This window comes from Zootoca vivipara, chromosome 8 (genome assembly GCF_965207765.1).
Source record: "Zootoca vivipara chromosome 8, rZooViv2.hap1.1, whole genome shotgun sequence".
Taxonomy (NCBI): Eukaryota; Metazoa; Chordata; class Lepidosauria; order Squamata; family Lacertidae; genus Zootoca; species Zootoca vivipara.
Genome location: NC_142591.1, coordinates 3,271,268 through 3,291,017, shown reverse-complemented (window position 1 = coordinate 3,291,017; position 19,750 = coordinate 3,271,268). Strand labels below are relative to the sequence as shown.

The window sequence follows — 19,750 nt, the reverse complement described above, 5'->3', positions numbered from 1 at the left end:
GCCTCCCGCTTGCGCAGTGGGAGGAGAGGGCGCTCCGCCCCAGCCCTCCCTGTCCCTCTCCTCGGCGGGGCCGGCGCCGGTTTACGTAACGCCTCTCCGGACAAATTCCGGCTCGGTCCCGCCGCCTGATTCGGCACGGGTCGCCAGAGGCCCTGGCAGGTAAGCGCGACCTTGGGCGAGGGGGCGCCTCGGCGAGGGCACCGCGCCTCTCTCCGCTACCCCCCCCCCCGCTCCCCGGGGCCTGGGTTGAGGCCTGCAGCGCGGCACGGGGAGGGACCGGCCTGGCTGGGCCTCTTGACTTGATCTTGAGGCCTCTGCTGGGCAGGGTTCCGGGGCCGCGCTGGCTTCCCGCAGGCGGTTTGGCGCGGGCGTCGCTCCAAGGGCAGGCGGGAGGGCCGGTCCGCCGGGCGAGCGGCGTCGGGCGACCCGGGTGAGGGTGGAAGGCCGGGCAGCTTGGCCTCCCCTCTCTGCGCCCTGGCTCCCGGGGTGAGAGGCCGGAGGGGGCTTGGAGGGGGGGACGAGAGGGCGGGCGCTCGGCAGGCCGCGACTTTTCCTTGTTGGTCGGCTGCTCCGCAGGAGCGGAGGGGTTCCTGCGCCCTTTCCACAACGCCCCTACGGAGTTTGTTCAGGCGCTCCTCCTCTCTCCCGGTTGAGCACTGCGGTGTTGAACTGGACGACGGGTGCGGACTCGGGCTCCAGAAATGGATTCGCTGTGAGAGCGCGGCCCATTTTGACTGCTCCCCCACACGCTCGGGCTGATCTTGCAGACCTTGCTTGCGGTTGCTGGAAAAAGTACTTTCAAGTTACTTTGTCGGTGCTCTGGTGTACCTGCCGCTACGTTTGCTGTGCTTATATTATTATGCTCTCGTGCCAAGTAAACTGGAGAGGAGGATAGGTATATAAACAGACCCGTGCAGAGTTGGGGGGGGGACAGCCGGGTACACTTACCCGGGGCTCGGAGGTCAGTGTCGGCTGGGGGGTCTCGCCAAGTTTTGAGTTTGAGTTTACCTTATTTTAACTAGACTCCCGCTCCGGGCCACAAACAAGCTCTTCACGGGCTTGAATGTAAACGTTCCAAAGTATTTATGAAGCTTAATGTTCTTGCCAACTTTGCCACCTTTCTGTTACCGAGTTTCTTTGGGAGTTGACTGAAAGGCCGCCTGGTCATATTGGCTTGGGTTATATTGGTTTTCAAAACGAGATTTGAGCTGGTAGCGTTTTTTACCGATACAGTAGTTTAAATCAAGCATGTGTTTAGTGTGGCCTTTTAAACAAATCCACAACTGTTTTAGTAGTTCGCCTGCCCTTGCAAACCTATCTGTAGGCTGCCACACTAGGCATAGTTACTGGGGAGTAACTATGAGCAAGGGCGGCTCAGTTCTGAGTGAACGTGCGTCCTCAGTGGCTTGAAGATGCAAATGCTAAATTGCAGGTCATACACCCAAATAGTTGGCATACTTAAACATAAAAGTATGAGTGAAATGAGCAGCATATGACTTGAGTTGATGAAAATGTGTGTGCTGTAAAAAGTGCTGCCGCTTTAAGGCAGAACTTTGTGGTACTGTAGAGCTACTTCAGCATTCTTCTAGAATATGAGGAAGTTGAGGGGCAGCAGTGGCTGCTCTGCAAAAGAGGATGAAGAGGCTTATGGGAATATTTTTGAAATATACAGTAATTTAAAGAAGAACGTAATGGATTCTGAGACTATATGGGATTGAAAAGAAATGTCAAAAGGGAAAAATACTTGGTATTTCATTTCTGCCCTGAGATTTTGGAGTTTTTGTTGGTATCCCTGAAGGGCGGGGGTGCTGGTTGCTGGGGCGGCCTTGGAGTAAGCAGGCAAGTGGGTGAGGGAACCCAGCCTGCCAGTCCTTGCTGTTAGGAATGGATGAACAAGTGGGAGGCCAGGCAGGCAGGTGCTGTGCTGGCCTTTCTTGTGCTTGCTGTGTGCAATGCCTGCCCGGGAGCTGAGTGCCCAGCACTGAAGGGGAGCATTTTCACCATGCAGGCCCAGCGGTGCCCACTGCTGCCTCCCAATGTGAGTAAAGATGGTGGCCTCATGTTCACCCTCAGTCAGTCTCCATCTGGCCTCTAAGGCTGGGAGCATCCTTTTCCCAGGAGGCATCTCTCTTTGGGGTGGGGTGTGGCAGCATCAGCAACTCCCCAGAGAACTCTGAAGAAGAGGGGAGAGGAGAGGAAGCTGAGGGAACACTCCACAAGGGAGGGTGTTCAAAAAGGGGCGAAGGGTTCCCAGCTCCGCAAGCAAGGGTTGACATAACTGCAGGGCCGGCCCTAAGGCAAGGCTGGGGGGCGCCGCACTGCACCCGCCAGAAAGCCGCGCGCTCGGAAACCGGGGGGGGGGGCATGGAGGGATAGTTCACACCAGGGCGCCAGATATGCTTAAGATGGCCCTGCATAACTGGGTTTCTGAGGCTTAGAGTGCGTTTCCCCACAGAAAGCCACAGAAAGTGTGTCAAGGAAGCCATTGACTTAAAGGTTGAAAACCTCTGGTTTAGGGTATTGTAGTAGCTGAAGGTGACCATCCCTATCCCAAACTGAAACAGAACTTGCTTAGCCCTAAATGCTAGTGTAAAATAATAGGCTTACCTCTGATAGACCAACTTGTTATAGGATTCAGTCTTGGAATCTGTTTCCATATATTCCAGGATTCAAGCTCTGATATTGAACTAGCATAGTTTTAGTCTTCTTTTAAATGAATTTACTGTTTTTGTTGGTTTCATAATTTTATGTGTAAATCTCATGGAAATGATTGATAAGAAGGTGATTAATAGATCTTCTATGATGATAATAAAAGAGTAAAGTGTCTTTGAGTATGCACAAGGGACTTAGCCTTAAGAGGCCAAGTAGTCAAAGGCATTACGGTATGTCCCAACACACCGAATTAAGTTGAGGAGCAGCATTTCTGGGTGGATGGCAGAGGTTTCAGGCACTCTGGAGCCCTGGTGTTTGTCTCTCTTTTAGGAATTAAGCAATTTTTTTCTGAGCACATGCAGAACATCCTACCACATCAGAGTAATAAATCTCTGAACAGGAAGTAATGCATATGTTGTTCTGTATCTTACTATTTGATACTTCAGTTAGAAACAAGGGAAAAGAAATCTGTGGTTGTAAAAGCAATATAGGATCTAAAAACTAAAAAAAGTTACATTTATATTTTTATATTTCACTAAATTCCAAGGATTAGAAAACGTCCCTTTCCTAGAGAAGTACCTAACTCAATGCAGAACAGGTTATAGCAGTACAGGCATACCTTGGAGATATTGTGGGTTCAGTTGCAGACCACCACAATAAAACAAATACATATCACAATATGTATTTCTTTTCTGATTCAGCCCTAGCCAGTGCCACTCCTGTGGCCAGAAGAGGGTGGTGGCAGCAGAGAGAGGACTTTCTTCCCCTGGAAGCAGACAGGCTGCCTGCAGCTGCACCCACGTCTTCCTAAGAAGCTTAGTAAAATGTATGCCTGTATTTGCAAGCTGAATGCTGAAAATTTCTACCACTACCTTTGGGGTTTAAATGAGCTAGGACTTGGACCATTCCACACATAGCATTAAAAGCACATTTGATTCCCCCCCTTGCGCTACTGGTATGCATTTGTGAAAGACAGAAATGTGAGTTAACATGCAATTATATAACAAATGATTGTTGTCCATATAGTAAGAAGGATTTAGGATTGTATTTCAGCCTTACTGTGTTACACTGTAAAACTTAGTTAATGTAAAAAGATGCATTTTTACTCCTCTGTCTGCCACTTTCTTTATATCCGTGTTTGAAAATAGTGCATCTCATATTTTAAATGTCTGCTTCATGTAGGGAAGTTAATATTTGATCAATATTGACAGGGTTGATGTTGCTCCCTTACCTGCTTCCTGCTGCTTCCTTATGATTGTGGTCAACTGCCATGTGATTGGTTGCTGCTTTGTCTCTTCACTCTGATGGAACTGGCAAGTTAGGTGGGTAGCTGTGTCAATTTCACAGAACTTTATAGTAGGTTTCCTTCAGAAAGCCCATGTATATGAGCTGCTACGTACATATATAAAACACCCTTTTGAAGGAGGGAAGAAAGAGAATGCCACAACTGAAATGAAACACATCATTCCCAAGCCCTCAGCCATGTCAGTGTCACTGAACATCAGAGAGGAAGGAAGAAAAGGTAATGGAGCAGATAAGCAAGCAGTGAAGAAAAGAGTCCTTCATACTTCTAGGCTTACAGTAAAGCCAGCACCAATCAGGTTGTGGTGGAATTGCATCCAAGTCTAGTTGCAGTGCAGTGTGTTCCAGTATCCAGAGTAGATTACTGTAGTATCCAACTTAAGTCATATTCAGAGTACACCCACTGAAATAAATAGTCCTAAATTAGTCAAATACCACGCATAGTGTAGAAGTGTTTTCTCTTGTGCTAGCTGGACGGGGCATTGTAATAGAATATTTCAAAGCTGGAAAAGTAAAGAGTGGAAATGTGTATTAAGTGAGGTGGTATTAAGTTCTTAAAAATATGAATGTGATTTTCAGACTTTGAGCCAGAGCCTGTTTCAAAAAATAATAAACCTGTAATTTTTTTAAAAAAGAGATCTCTGAGCAGATAGAATGTTCCACCAAGTCATATGTCTGGATATATCTGATATCCAGACAGAAGTTTTGCTCAGGAATATTTGGCATAAGCTGACAACTAATTCCACCCACCTCTGTGATGAAATGGCTAGCACATAGTTTTTAAAGTTCATTTGCTTCTTACTGATTATGAACTATGACTGCTAGCCGTACTCAGGCTTTTTGATATTAATATTTTATTGAAAAGTTTTCAATTAGAGTGGTACCTCGACATCCGAATGACTCGACTTCCGAAGGTTTCGACTTCCGAAGTTGGCAAACCCGGAAGTATTTTCGCCACGCGTGGCTGGCGCATGCGCAGAAGCACAAAATCGCACTTTGCGCATGCGCAAAACGGACGCTTTGACAACCGAAGAATTCAACATACGAAGAGTGCCGTGGAACAGATCGCCTTCGTAAGTCGAGGTACCACTGTATAAAGAAATAAAGTGATACAAAGAAAAAGGAACATAAATTTGTAAAGAAAAAAACCCCAATATATGAATATATATGAAAAATACTCCTACATTCTTTTTTTAAAAAAATTGATAGGTAAATATCAATAGCCTACTACATTTTGTATAAATCATTCATGCAAAGTCTTTGTATGCAAGCACTTGTCATGGTGTTCTGTGCACCAGAAGTTTAGAAGACATTTAGTCATGCTGGCCACATGACCCAGAAAAGCTGTCTGTGGACAAACCCCAGCACCCTCGGCCTGAAAGTGGAGATGTGCATTACACCCCATTAGGGCTGTGCGATACCTGGTTTTTAATATCATGATATATCACCAACTAAACATCACAATATCTCAATATATCATGATATATATCTGCGGCACCAGAGGGCCTTGCCGGGCCTCCCTGCGGGGAGAAGGGCCCCACCACACCTCCCCACGGAAGTGGGGGTCTTTGCTGGGCATCCGCATGACGGGGAGGGCCTCACCATGCCTATTCAACGTGGTGGGGACCTCACTGCACCTCCATGTGGAAGCGGAAGACTTTGCCGGCATCCCCTGGGTGGAGGAGGGCCTCATTGGGCATCCCCACAGTAGTTGAGGACCCCTCTCGCGCCTTTCTGAGATGGTGGAGGGTGCGCTGGGCTTCCCTGGGGTGGCGGAGAGCTTTGCTGCACCTCCCCATGGCAGCTGAGGGCTTTATAGTATAATGAGGTGTTAGATTTCATACAAATATTAAACTTCCTTATAATATTTTAAATATTTTTTCAGCTAATTTAAAAATAGTTCAAGTGATTTACTAGGCAAGTTGCATCTACTTCCCCACTCGGAGGTCGAAGTGGAATCTATGCATGCATAAGCCCCACTTGAGTTTAACTAAACTTCTACTTTCCTGGGTGTAAGCCTCATCGAATCCACTAGAGCTTGCTTGTGAGTAGACATGCATTTGCTTGCACTGCTTACCGGCAAACACCCTCCGTATCATTCTCACAACCCAACTTCCCATTTCAACAGAAGGCAACCAGTTAAATCTTCTCCCCTCCATTTCCCCTTGACACAGAAGGGCCCCCCCCAAAAAAACCCACCCCACCAATCTCCTTTTTATTAAAGGGAGGGAGGGCAAGAAAGCAAAGACTTGGTCTCCTGTAAACAAACAAACAACTTTCCTTTTGTGTCCACCACTGCATGCAGAACCATGCTATAGAAATTGTAGTAATCTGGTCCATGTGCTTCCGAAAGATTTAATGAAAATGACCTAAATAAGGGAACTTTTTGCTCTTCCTACTGTTTAATGATAGTGCTCTGACTTTTGTTAGAGATGCAATTTTCTCCATAGCATAAGTATTTTAACAGTCTCCCCTGGTATTAAGAGTAAATATCTTAATATTAACTGTAAAAATTCAAGTGTTTGACTGGGTAACAGGTATTTTAACGATTTTAGCTTTTTTACATTCCAGTTTTAGGTAACTTTTCAACCATAGTTTTCACTAGTATCTTTCTTTCCTAAACTTATACATAGTTGCAATGGAAAATAAACAAACCATTTGAAAAGTGGCTTTCCTCCAATCCTTTGGGTTGTCTTTCCTCCTCCACCCCATTTACTCCTCTGCAAGGTTACCAGGGAGATTAATATTGAGGATCTTACCAGATTCACTTACTAAATAGGCTGTAGTGGTAGTAGGGGTGGATGAAGGCCCTGATAGTTGTCTTGTAAGTACTGGTGTCCCAGGTAACGCATATGCTGCTACATTTGTGGTTGTGCAACTGGCTTGACATGCATGGCTTCTCCTGTTTTCTCCAGAAACTGCACTGACATTGGCCTCTCAAAGGCAACATTATATTCTTCCATAGCTGATGTGGCTTCAGTCATGAACTTGCAATCATGAAGCTGATGTGGCTTCAGTCATGAACTCCCCAATTCTAGAAGTAGAAGCAACTTGACTACAATCTTACTATTTGAGACTTCAGTTAATGGTGGCACAGACCATTCATAAAATAGGAATATTCTTCACAACTGTGAGCAGGGCAGTGGGGTGGGGTAAGTAAAGACAATCTACAACAATTAACTATAACATTGCTCACTGCTCTTGCTCAGGCAGCACACAAAAAGTATTTTGGTTCCTGAAATTCATTTTGATTGTGCAGATAAAATATAACTGATAAGAATTCTATAGGATGTGGTATTAGTGTATGAAAACAGTCCAGCTCCAATGATCCCCAGGCATACACCTCCAGATGGTGATGTCAGGCACCACCCTGGCACCCAGGCATCTTCACTTGGTTTCAAATGGACTATACAGTAGTCAGGTGCAAAATTTGCCTGGCTCCTGACTGACTTTGAACACTGGTCTGACAACTCCACCACCTGGAGCAGTGTTCGAAATTAGCCAGGCGCCGGGTGCATTTTGCACCTGACTATTGGCCACTTGCAACCAAGTGATGATGCCTGAGTGCCAGGATGGCGCCTAACATCTCCACCATCTGGAGGTGCATGCCTGGGGATTTTTGTATCTGGGCTGTTTTCACACACGAATACATTATCCTGTCTATCAATTATATTTTATCTGCACAATCAGAATGAATTTCAGGAGTTAAAATGCTTTTTCTGTGCAGCCTGAGCTGGAGCAGTCACCATTAAGAAAAGGAGGTCGGAATAGACCAGCATATATGTGAACTGTCCCTGAATCAAGCAACATTTCTTCTTTAAGTTCTCAAAGCTCTTAACCTAGCTCAAGGTTGTCATCTGAACTAGCCAGATATTTAACTGATAATCAATTACAGTCAGTCCATCGTTTGAAAAATAAGACCTTAGAGCCATCTTGCCCCCAAATGGCAACTAGCCATTCCATTTTGGCAACTGCAACCTTGGTTTAAGGGGCCATTTGGCACTTAGCTTATACTGTATATCTGAGTTTCTAACACAGATCTGGAGGTGCACCAAATGGCTCCTTAAACCAGGGTTACGCTTGCCAGAACAGAATGGTTAGTTGCCATTTTTCTACCAGACAGTCAGACTTTTTGGTTCCTGGTATCTGGAACACAAACACAAAGAAGTAAGGAAGTGGGAAAACTCTTAACTGTTTGTAAATCTGAATCTGGTGCGTATAGTGAGCTTTGGGCATAATTCTTTGTTTTGGTAAATGATTTTTCACATAACAAGTGAGCGGATAGTTGGGACTTGTGCATATGTGTCTGCAACCAGTTATTGAACAGGAAACTGATACAATGCCTTTCTACTTACAGACAAAGCTGCCAGCTTTGAGTGCATGGTTTTCAAGACCAAATTCAGCTAGAATTGCAATGTTGCCTAGCGCAAGAGCTTATTTTTCCAATATTGTGTAAAGAAATGTGTATCATTACATTAGGTTAGGATATTGAGAACCCTGTGATATGGAGCGTGGATAAAATTAGATGAAATTACTCCTTTTCTCATTCTAAGAGTGCAGTCTAGGTAACTTAGCCCTGTTTTTACTGAAGTGGAATTTATTGTTCATAAATATGTGGTTTGGGCTGTAGAACTTTAATCCTACTTGTACAACTAATTGTTATTTGCATTACTTGCTTAGTTTATGAGAAGTTAACTTAAAAGCAATTATTATTAAATTTATTTTAGAATGTTTTAAGTAAATACACTTTGCACTGGGCTGCAACCTACTTAGCAAGATTGTTGTAAATGTTCATTTACATAGGAGCCAATTCCAGGGGACTCTGGGTGCTTGGGCACCCACAATGTCAATGAAATGAGCCAGCAAGTGGCAACGGCACTGCCTCTGAGAGAGAAGCAGTTCAGCTCCTCCCTCCACAGCCAGACAGTGAGGCACCCCCCTCTCTGCCTCTGTGTCCGAGCCCCTCCCCATGTAAAAGGATGACTCGCCAGCTGCGGATAGTAGGAGGCAGAGGAGTCACCACTGTCAGCTGTCATAATGCGATGTGCCACGACACATGCACACGCCTGCACATAGTATGTTTGATATAATGCACTACGTGCAGGTGTGTGCATGTGACGTCACATGTCCATGTTGTGGTGGTGGGAACCCACAACCCTGAGGGTGAGATGGCACCCTTGTGTATTTACTGTAGTCCATTATGAGTCCTTGACATAGGGTAGAAATAATTGGGAAATCTTAGTTATATCACCAGTGTTAAGTAAGCAGTAAGTACGTAACCAGTGTAAGTAAGGTGGCGCTGTGGGTTAAACCACAGAGCCTAGGGCTTGCTGATCAGAAGGTCAGCGGTTCAAACCCCCGCAACGGGGTGAGCTCCCGTTGATTGGTCCCAGCTCCTGCCAACATAGCAGTTCGAAAGCACGTCAAAGTGCAAGTAGATAAATAGGTACAGCTACAGCGGGAAGGTAAACGGTGTTTCCGTGTGCTGCTCTGGTTCGCTAGAAGCGGCTTTGTCATGCTGGCCACATGACCTGGAAGCTGGACGCCGGCTCCCTCGGCCAATAACGCAAGATGAGCGCCGCCACCCCAGAGTCGGTCACGACTGGATCTAATGGTCGGGGTCCCTTTACTTTTTTAAGGAAGCAAACAGTATATTTGCTAGAGAACAAATGTTGGTACAGATGCCACTAACTTGGTTTTGGTATTCTCAAGATCAGTGGTGAGGAGCCTCTGGACTATGATTTTCACTGGGGGGGTTGCTGGAATGTAACCCCTGGAATGTAACCCTCACATAAGTCTCCTGTATGTATATCCTAAGCCTATGATGGCCTTCACAACACCCCATGAGGGTCTTTCTTCTTCCATAGCCTCAGCCTTTGATTGGAACAGAAATCAGGCTGTCTTCCAGCTGCACAGCCTGCAGCTTTGCTTCTACCTTCTATCTCACATAACTCAAACTCTCAACTCTGGCCTTTGTGTTTCTTACTACCAGTGAGTTGAGGGAGGGAGTTTGCAATCTCGCACAAAGGCACTTCCTTTGCTCCCTTATTCGCCCATACTTAGAGGGCAGTGCATTTCCCCATCAGGGAACTAACCTACGGTAACTACTCCAGGAACTGAATCCATGCTGGATCCAAAAATTAGAAGGGGCCCCAGGCATACAGCCTACCCCCCTCCCCAGCTCATAACAGTATTAAACTAGTGTGTCACTCCTTCTTCCCCCTCAAAACTTATCAAGTCATTTTAAATGACCTGAGGCTTCTTCTAGTAGAGCCCAAAATATGTTACCGTAATATATTGCCCCGCTACTCACCTGATAAAAATCTTTAGAAGCCATTTATCAAACTATTTAGAGCATGGGCTGGCACCACCTCAAAATATTTTAACACCCATTAATTACCAGGAAGATAGGAAATGTGTTCTTTGTTTTATGCTACCAGTAGTTTTCAAGCCCTGCTTGAGCATAAGAGACTGCTATGCTTTTTACTTCAGCACCCCGTATCTGTGCTCAGGAACTTTCCTGTGAACTTATTCTCCTGCTTTTCCTTCTTCTCCCTTTTCTCCATCCCTTTTCCTGCTAGAAAAGGGACATTCAACTTCAACACACTGAACCTCAGTCTTGCAGAACCTGGACAGGTATTATGTCTCCTTTCTCTAGCCAGTTTCATTCCCTCAGCCAATTTTCCCTCTTTCTAGTGTTCACTTTGTATTTTCAAGCATGCTTTAGGACCAACACTTCTAAACTAAGTCCTTTATTAGTGTGCTGCCCATTGATTTTGTTCAATATATTTATTAAATATGCTAATTCCCCTTGGAGACAGCATGTTAATTCCCTTTTTGATGGATTAAAATGTACTTTTGTATTATTTATGTGTTAACTCTTGGGTCTGGAGCGCATCCAGGTCTCAACATAAAAAGAACAACAAGGAGGTATCCAGACTGCATGTGAGATGTTTTTATTGCTTTGATATATATTTTATGATAAAGAGGCATACAACTATTTTTATAAATAAATGAACCTGCTCACTTCCTCATGGGGAGCTATGCATCACAGGGAGCTATGCAAACCCCAACAATCCTCTGTCTGGGCAAACATGGATCCCTTTCTGTTATTGTGACATCAGGAGATCATGATGTGGGAGATCATGATCTGGTCCACTCACCAAGTTTAATTCCCCATCCTTGTGCCAGATAGATGTAAAATAAATTACTAAAAGCTGCTTTATACAGTTTGCCATTAGCCCTGGCTTTCTTGGCTTATGGCCTCTTTTCTATAAGGAAACCATTTACTAAAAGAATATATTTGGTTTTTTACCACAAAATTTATACAGATTTTGTGGACATGAAAAGGAAAAGTTATTTTCTTACTCTTGTGAAGCCATGTAAGTAAGATGGCATTACTTATGTTCTTCCTCCTCTTCCTCCATTAGATCTACTGCCATATGACTTTCACAGGCTTGTAGGAGAAGGGGTCAAAGGCAAATCTGTGGGGATCACAATAAAAGGTGATTCCTCAGTGAAATACTGCACAATTCATCCCCAGTCCCCTCATGCTAGCAGTCACCGCGCTGTGCCTTTTCCTTTGCTGTTGAGAGATGGAAATGGGGAAAGGACAGCTGTAAAGCACATAGCTGAGCACTTAGGCAGCTGTTAGCCACTGAAGGACAGCCTTACCCTAAATGTACCAATTGACTAGCAGGTGCCTTAGTACCAGACCATGTACTTTGCAGCTGTCCTTTCCCCACACTCCTCTTGAGAGATGATAGGGAAAACTACTAGTGTAGCATGGCACTTGAGCAACTCCTAGGCTCCGTGTCTCTCTCTAGGCTAGAATCACTTGGGCAGGGCGGCTAGGGACAGCGGTCAGATATCCAAGCACCCTGCCATGACCCTTAGCTTGTAGGCAAAGCAGGGCATCCCAAGCAATTGCTAGCATCTGTATTCTCCCTTTCTGTTCTTTTTCTAGAGCAGGCATCCCCAAGCTTCGGCCCTCCAGATGTTTTGGACTACAATTCCCATCATCCCTGACCACTGGTCCTGTTAGCTAGGGATCATGGGAGTTGTAGGCCAAAACATCTGGAGGGCCGCAGTTTGGGGATGCCTGTTCTAGAGGAACAGAGGAAGAAATTGTGGTTGGGAGCAGTACACAAGACTGTATGTTATTTTCAGAGAGCAGTAGTTTAAAGGCTAGAAGAAAGAAAGAAAGTTCCTGTGTGTTCTCTGCACACTGGAGCCTTTTTAACAAGACTTCTGTATTCTAGAGTTGGGGCTCAGGGATTTTTTTCCCCCACTGCAGGAAAGTTTATGGCTTCATCTGGGGGCAATTATGTGCCATAGAACCTCAGATAAACTTTTAGTCTATTATTTGGGTGAGTGGGAAAATTGGAATCATTAAATATAGTCTATTTTTAAGCAATGATGTGACCTTTCTAAAAAGATTTTGAATTGGACAATTTTCTATATAATATCTGACATAATATCTGCCCTTGGAGTATTTTTAATGCCTTCCATTCTTTCTCCTTAACAAATTCCTTTCATTTTTCTTTTTTTATATAATGCTGTCTCATTTTATTGGTTTTCTGGCTTCTAATGCCTGAAGCAGATATAACCCTGCATGGAAACATTTAAAGGTTTCTCATATTGTGCTCCTGAAATGATATTAATTTGAAAAAACAACACAATCTCCTGATTAAATCTACCTACTGTATTTGTGTCTCCTAGAAGTGACTGGTTTTATATCCATATCATATCAACTTGTTCTATTACTCTCATCTTACTGTATAATGGAGGAAGAGCTGATCATAGAATCAGGTAAAAGGTGAAAGATTTGTACGATCTGAGGAGAAGCCTTCATCTATGATGATGAAAAATTAATTTTTTTGAAGGAAATAAAAATAGATATAAAATTTAGAAATGTAATAAAGTTCTTAGGAATAAATATATTAAGAAATTTAGGAAATTTAGAACGAGAATTTAAAAAATTAAAGAGGGAAATTAAAGAAAAGCTGGTGGAATATAAGACAATTAAGCTTCCATGGTTTGGAAGAAAAGTGATTAAAAAATTTCTAGACAAAATTTTCTTTTTAATTATTTGGAATGTTACCAATTAAGATATTGGAGACAGAGATAAAGTATGATTAATTTTTGTAATGGGGATAAGAACCTAGAATTAATAAAAAAAAAGATGGTATAAACCTCAGGAAAAACAGGTGGACAAGAGAGTTAGAATAGTTAAGAGAGTGGTACACCAGAAATGAGGGAGAAATTAGTGAATCTATTTTTTATCAAACCAAATAGGCAATGGTGGCAGAATATTGAAAATCCCTTATTAAGAAACACCATTGAGATATGGGCAAAATATAACTGGAAACAGATACCAGCAAATTCCCCACTAACTCCGGTGGTGGTGATAGAAGACTTCCCAGTAAATTTAAATATGTGAGAAACACACTTTGAAAACGTCTATAAGGATAAAAGAAAACTATTATAAATTAATTTGGAGATGTTATTTAACACCAGTCAAGATTAAATCAAATAAACAAGGAATATTAAGTGTTATTTTAGAGGGGATGCCAGGAAACCAGGACCTATGTTCACATGTGGTGGAGGTGCAAATATGTACACTTTTTTGGCAAAGGGTGTTTAAGCACATAACAGAAACCACTGTGTTAAAGCTGACCGAAAGTCCCAAGGTAGCATTATTATCAATTTATGATGGGCTGGAAGGTACACAGGCTATGAAGAACTTGCTCACAAATTTATTGACAGCAGCACAAGTTATTATTGCTAGGAAGTGGAAGGGGCAAGGTGACTATAAAATGGAAGAATGGTATACTGTAAAGAGGTGTGGGATATAGCTATCGATATATATAAAAATGTAGAAGGGCATAGCTGCCACGTTCTCCCTTTTTTAAAGGGAAATTCCTTTATGCAGAATAGGCTTTCTCGTGAGAAAAGGGAAAACTTGGCAGCTATGTAGAAGGGGCATACTGGTGGGTTTCCACTTTTCTCTGAAACTGCTTGACCGATTCCGCTGAAATTTGGACACAGCGTTCCAGTCCAATATGTGACGGTTTGCATAACCTTAGAGTCTCCAAATCCCACACCTAACACAGGTAAAAATGTGAATTTGTCTTTAAAAAACCTAGCGCCCTCCAGTGGACGTGAAAGAAACATACACCATACTGTGTAGGAATACCACCATAATCCCGCCCCCTCCTCAACAGCACCTCAGCTACAGTTTACATACTAGGCCGAATGGAGGTACTGAGTCGCCTGGGTGGGGGTGGGGGGGAGGAAGGAGTTGGGGGATTCACAGGGATAAGGAACAGAATAGTTCATGGATCAGGACAGGGTGGGGGCAGTCACAGGGATTAGCCACTGCACCGCGTGGCAGGGCCAGCTAGTTAATGATAAATTAACATGTGCTATTAAGGTAAGACGGGGAAATATGCAGGAGAAATGATTTTGAGGAGCTATGGATGGTGTTTGTAGAATTTGTGCTGTTAAAGCACTATGGGGTCAAACCATCGCAAGAGGTGTTGAAATTTTGGGAGGTTGGATAGTTAAAATGGATGGTCTTGGGGGTGGGATGCACATTTTTATTGTTAGTTATTTGCTATTATTACTTTGTCAAAATAAAAAATAAAATTATATAAAAAAAGAATTGTAGAGTTGGAAGGGACCCTGCAGATTATCTATTCAACCCCCTGCAGTACAGGAATATGTAGCTGTCCTGTATGGGGATAGAACCTGCGACCTTGGTATGATCACCACCATGCTTTAACCAACTGAGCCATCGAAATGTGTGATATATTTCTTATTTTAATATTGTAGTCTGTTGCCTTAAGTACTGCAGGTGTTGCAAGGAACAAACCAGTCCTTTGAATTCAACGTACTGTAGAAAAAAACGTATCTCCTCCATGTAAATATTTTGTTATTGCCCACTTATGATTGCCCAAGTATTTCCAAAAGCAAGTTGCTAATAAATTTTTTAACAAAACTGAATAGCAGGGAAAATCATCATTACCAGAACAGATATGCTAATTTGATAATGTACAGCAAGCTTGGTTCTTGTGGGATTGGAATCCAGTAACAGGGAAGGTTAAAAATGAAATACAAAGTCACTCAAAGTTTGCCACTGATGTGATACTCCTTTTTAGAGCAGGAAAGTAATGCTCAGAGGTTGAGTAAGTTTTACAGGTGGATTTCATGTCAAAATATTTAATTGCCCCTGAGCGAAGAATTGCTTTATCAGGACCAAAGGAAGATTTGCCTGGAGCGAGGGAAAGGGAGACAAAGTTCCCCTTTCTCAGCTGAAAGTGCTCCCCAAAACTTTCTTTTTAGTTTTCAAGCCTGTAATGTTCACTTCAAGTGCATGTTTCCAGTTCCTTCTTTATAACAGGGTTTGTTTTTTCATAAGTGTACATTTCTGTTCCCTTTATACATTCATGTATTTTGCTTAAATTGTGATTTTTTTCTTCTTCATATGCATCACAGCCTCTTTTTTCCTCTTATTTATAGGTCCTGCTGGGGATTTACATCTGGCGTCAATGTGAAATTAAGGTAGAAAAATGCACATAAACATGTGTTTCCTGTTAAGATTTAGTGTACTCAGTGGTTATGCCTGAAGAGTGGGTCTTGTCTTTAGACTGATAACTGCCAGGAAATATAAATGATTATCCTAGAAGTCAAGCTTCTCTCCTCCTTGCTGGAGTGAAAAAAATATCCACCTCCAGGTTCCTACGGAATATCATCTACAGAAAATGCATCACGTTCTAAGGATGACAGCCACCTAGATTCATGCACCCAATCTATACAGTTGTTGTGGATGGTTTGCCATCTGAAAGCTCCTCAAGCTCCTGTCTGGGCTCTGTACCTGTTTCTGAAATGTCTCTGCTTCATGCTTTGGGCCCCGTGCAGACCTGGCTGGGACAAGAGCTAGAAAAATGTGGCATTGATGCCATGATTTATACTCGCTATGTCCTCAGTCTTCTACTGCATGATAGTTATGACTACGACCTGCAGGAACAGGTATTTGCATATTTTGGATATTGTTTGCGTGAAAAACGAATGCATGTTTTCAGTGTGTGACACGTGTTTGAAATTCTAGATGTGTTAACTGATTTCAGATTCCCATTTGAATAGGAAATATTGGGTACAGAATGGTTACACAAGACTTGAGGGTTGATTAACTGGCAACCCAAATCTAACAGATGGAGGAGGGATAAGAAGGGGCAGATTTTAACCATTTTGAACAATGTTTTTTTTTAAAAAAAACAACAACAACCAAGGCTGTCCCTGATCTGGAACCACATATCCCTGTCTCTGTAGTAGCAGAGGTGCTTCTCAAGCTCTCCCCACCTTGATTGCATAGGCACATTAAAAATGCACACACACACACACACCCCAAAAAATCTGCAAAGGGTGGATCATCTGCTTAAGTCCGAATTGATAGATGAAGCTTTGGGCATCAGCCAGCCTTTAGGTGCTGTAAGCACGTCAAAGTGCAAATAGATACCGTGTTTCCCCTTTTTAAAGGCACCGTCTTATTACTTTTTTCCTCTCAAAAAACCACAGGGTGGCTTATTTTCGGTGGGGTGGCTTATTTGTTTATTACAGTTTTTACGGTACCTTATGGTCTCCTCGGCCGGGCCAGGCAGCTGGCTTGGGGCACTGCTGGGTGTTGCGCATGGCGCTGCTGGGCTGTCTGAGCACTGTTGGGCGCTTTGAGGTGCTGGGCGCTCCGCGTGCTCCAGCAGCCGTTTCCAGGCGGTGGAACGGCAGACCTCCTTGGCCAGGTGGAGGAGAGGCCGCTGGCTCTGGCGCTCCGGCCGGCGCTGCTGGGCGCTCCGCACGCTCCAGCAGCCAGTTCCGGGCGGTGGGACGGCAGGCCTCCTCCTGCTGCTGCTGCCGCAGCTGGCATACTGGGTCCCACTGGCTGGCTGGGGCGCTCGGCAGTCTCGCTCCACATGGCATGGAGGTATGTCTTATTTTCGGGGTATGTCTTATATTTTGCAAAAGGTTAAAAATCCTGCCATGGCTTACTTTATGACTACGCCTTAAAAAAGGGGAAACAGGGTAAATAGGTACCGCTCAGGCGGGAAGGTAAATGGCGTTTACATGCGCTGCTCTGGTTCGCCAGAAGCGGCTTAGTCATGCTGGCCACATGACCCAGAAGCTATACGCCGGCTCCCTTGGCCAGTAAAGCGACATGAGCGCCACAACCCCAGAGTCGTCTGCAACTGGACCTAACGGTCAGGGGTCCCTTTACCTTTACAAAGGCTGGGGCTTGTTTGTTTTTTACTCAAATCCTTGTTGCCTAGTCCCTTCCTTAATTTCCTTTTGTGTCCCAATTCTCTTTTTTTCTTTGTCATATTTATTCTTTTCAAATTTAGACATTAAGCCATGTTTAAACTTTCTTAGTTGCTGCTTGGCATGAGGTGTTCATTGAATTTGTGGGGTTAAAGCTGTCCAGAGAAGGTTCATTGTTACTTGCAGCTTTCATTTGCAGCTTTTTGAAACTTGACTCAAATATTCCTTGAACCCATGACTTGGCAGTGAGTGGAAGAACATAGGAGAGGTCCATGTGTCAAGTTGGAGAGCTAAGCTGACTTAATATGAACTATCTACATAACCCAATTGCATGTACAAACTTAAACTTGTGCTACAACTTGAAAAAGGAGAACTTACAAAGGCAATACAGGAGCAATGGTGATGATAGAAAGGAAGAGAACACATCCTGGGCAGCGGGATTTAAATGCTCCTGCAATGGAACCAGCAACTGCAGCAGGAATAGCAGGCAGGCATTACTAACCTGGCAGTCAGTTGGTGCAGGCCATACAGTACTGTTCCAAAATAGAACTTTTACCTGTTGGCCAGGATTGTGCCGGTCTATTTACCAGAAAAGAGGCCCTGGATAACAGCTTGGCTGGCAGTTGTTTTGGCACAATCCGTATGCCTTTCTTTCCTCATGCCTTTTACTGGTGCTGTATGTCGCTAGCCTCAAGTAAAGTGTTGGCACTGTTTTACCAAATATATCACAATTTCTTCCTTCATGTGTAGTATGGGAGATACCAGCAGTGGCAGCAAATGGCCACTTGACAGGCCAGAGCCAGAATGTAGGCAAGTGTGGCATACTCAGTATGGGAGTAATAGTCAGCTAGGTTAGCAGCTGTTGTGTGTGTGAATGAATTATAATGCATTTTGAAAATGTGATTTATAAATGGTCTCCAGTTAGATGATGAGAATGTGGCTGGTTGCCCATTTTCTACCATAAATCTTAAGAGGTTTGCACACAGGAGTATGAATCAACAACTTTGGTTGGCGCTTTGGTCGGCCCCCATGGCCCTTCACTTCATCAAATCTGGCCCTCTTTGAAAAAAGTTTGGACACCACTGGTCTAGGAGCTGGCACCCAGTCTCTCAACTCTGCAAGCTTGTATTTGCAAAGCCTGGTGCTCAAAAGTAATATAGGTCTCCTACAATGGAGCTTAATGACATTGTTGTTGTTTAGTTGTTTAGTCGTGTCCGACTCTTCGTGACCCCATGGACCATAGCAGGCCAGGCACTCCTGTCTTCCACTGCCTCCCGCAGTTTGGTCAAACTCATGTTCGTAGCTTCGAGAACACTGTCCAACCATCTCGTCCTCTGTCGCCCCCTTCTCCTTGTGCCCTCCATCTTTCCCAACATCAGGGTCTTTTCCAAGGAGTCTTTTCTAAAGGAATACAAAAGTTAAGGCCATTGCCATGACTTCTCAGCTAGGACTTGTGTTGCTTTGCTCAGGACCAACATGGCAAAGTTGACAGACAAAGCTGCTTGAGAAGCACTTTTTCCAACCTTGTCTCCATGCCACTTTTCTCCACTGCCTCTGGGTCCCCTATATTGCACCTGGATAGCATAAACTCCCCTGTAGAGTTGAGAGAGATTGAACACTAACAACTAGACTATGGGTAGGCAAACTAAGGCCCGGAGGCCAGATCCGGCCCAATTGCCTTCTAAATCTGGCCCACAGACAGTCCGGGAATGAGCGTGTTTTTTAATAATTTATTTATTTATTTATTTATTTATACCCCACCCATCTGGCTGGTTTTCCCAGCCAATCTGGGTGGCCTCCAACAGAATATTAAAATACTATAATCTATTAAACATTAAAAGCTTCCCTAAACAGGGGTGCCTTCAGATGTCTTCTAAAAGAGTTGATAGTTGTTTTTCTCTTTGACATCTGGTGAGAGGGCGTTCCACAGGGTGGGTGCCACTACCGAGAAGGCCCTCTGCCTGGATCCCTGTAACTTGGCTTCTCGCAGCGAGGGAACCACCAGAAGGCCCTTGGCACTGGACCTCAGTGTCCGGGCAGAACGATGGGGGTGGAGATGCTCCCTCAGGTATACTGGACCGAAGCCGTTTAGGGCTTTAAAGGTCAGCACCAACACTTTGAATTGTGCTTGGAGGCGTACTGGGAACCAATGTAGGTCTTTCAAGACCAGTGTTATGTGGTCTTGGCGGCCGCTCCCAGTCACCAGTCTAGCTGCCACATTCTGGATTAGTTGTAGTTTCCAGGTCACCTTCAAAGGTAGCCCCACATAGAGCGCATTGCAGTAGTCCAAGCGAGAGATAACTAGAGCATGCACCACTCTGGAGAGACAGTCTGCGGGCAGGTAGGGTCTCAGCCTGCGTAGCAGATGGAACTGATAAACAGCTGCCCTGGACACAGAATTGACCTGCACCTCCATGGACAGCTGTGAGTCAAAATGATTCCCAGGCTGCGCACCTGGTCCTTCAGGGGCACAGTTAGTCCA

The 19,750-nt window shown here is 44.2% G+C and overlaps 1 protein-coding gene across 38 annotated transcripts in view; it reads left to right on the top strand.

The window, feature by feature from the left end:
- KIAA0232 (KIAA0232 ortholog) overlaps window positions 1-19,750 on the top strand; it is a 52,585-nt gene continuing 32,835 nt past the window's right edge. For 5 of the 38 annotated variants that reach the window (XM_088675924.1, XM_035103320.3, XM_088675941.1 and 2 more), the window contains exons 1-2: window positions 1-159; window positions 15,478-15,987. In XM_088675924.1, coding sequence (XP_088532050.1) covers window positions 15,757-15,987 — 231 coding nt within the window. In that variant the 5' untranslated portion in view covers window positions 1-159; window positions 15,478-15,756. Of the gene's footprint in view, window positions 160-3,863; window positions 3,975-4,819; window positions 5,028-10,535; window positions 10,591-12,675; window positions 12,766-15,477; window positions 15,988-19,750 lie in introns of those variants that run through there. The other 33 variants (XM_088675949.1, XM_035103327.3, XM_088675940.1 and 30 more) reach the window with 16 other exon arrangements.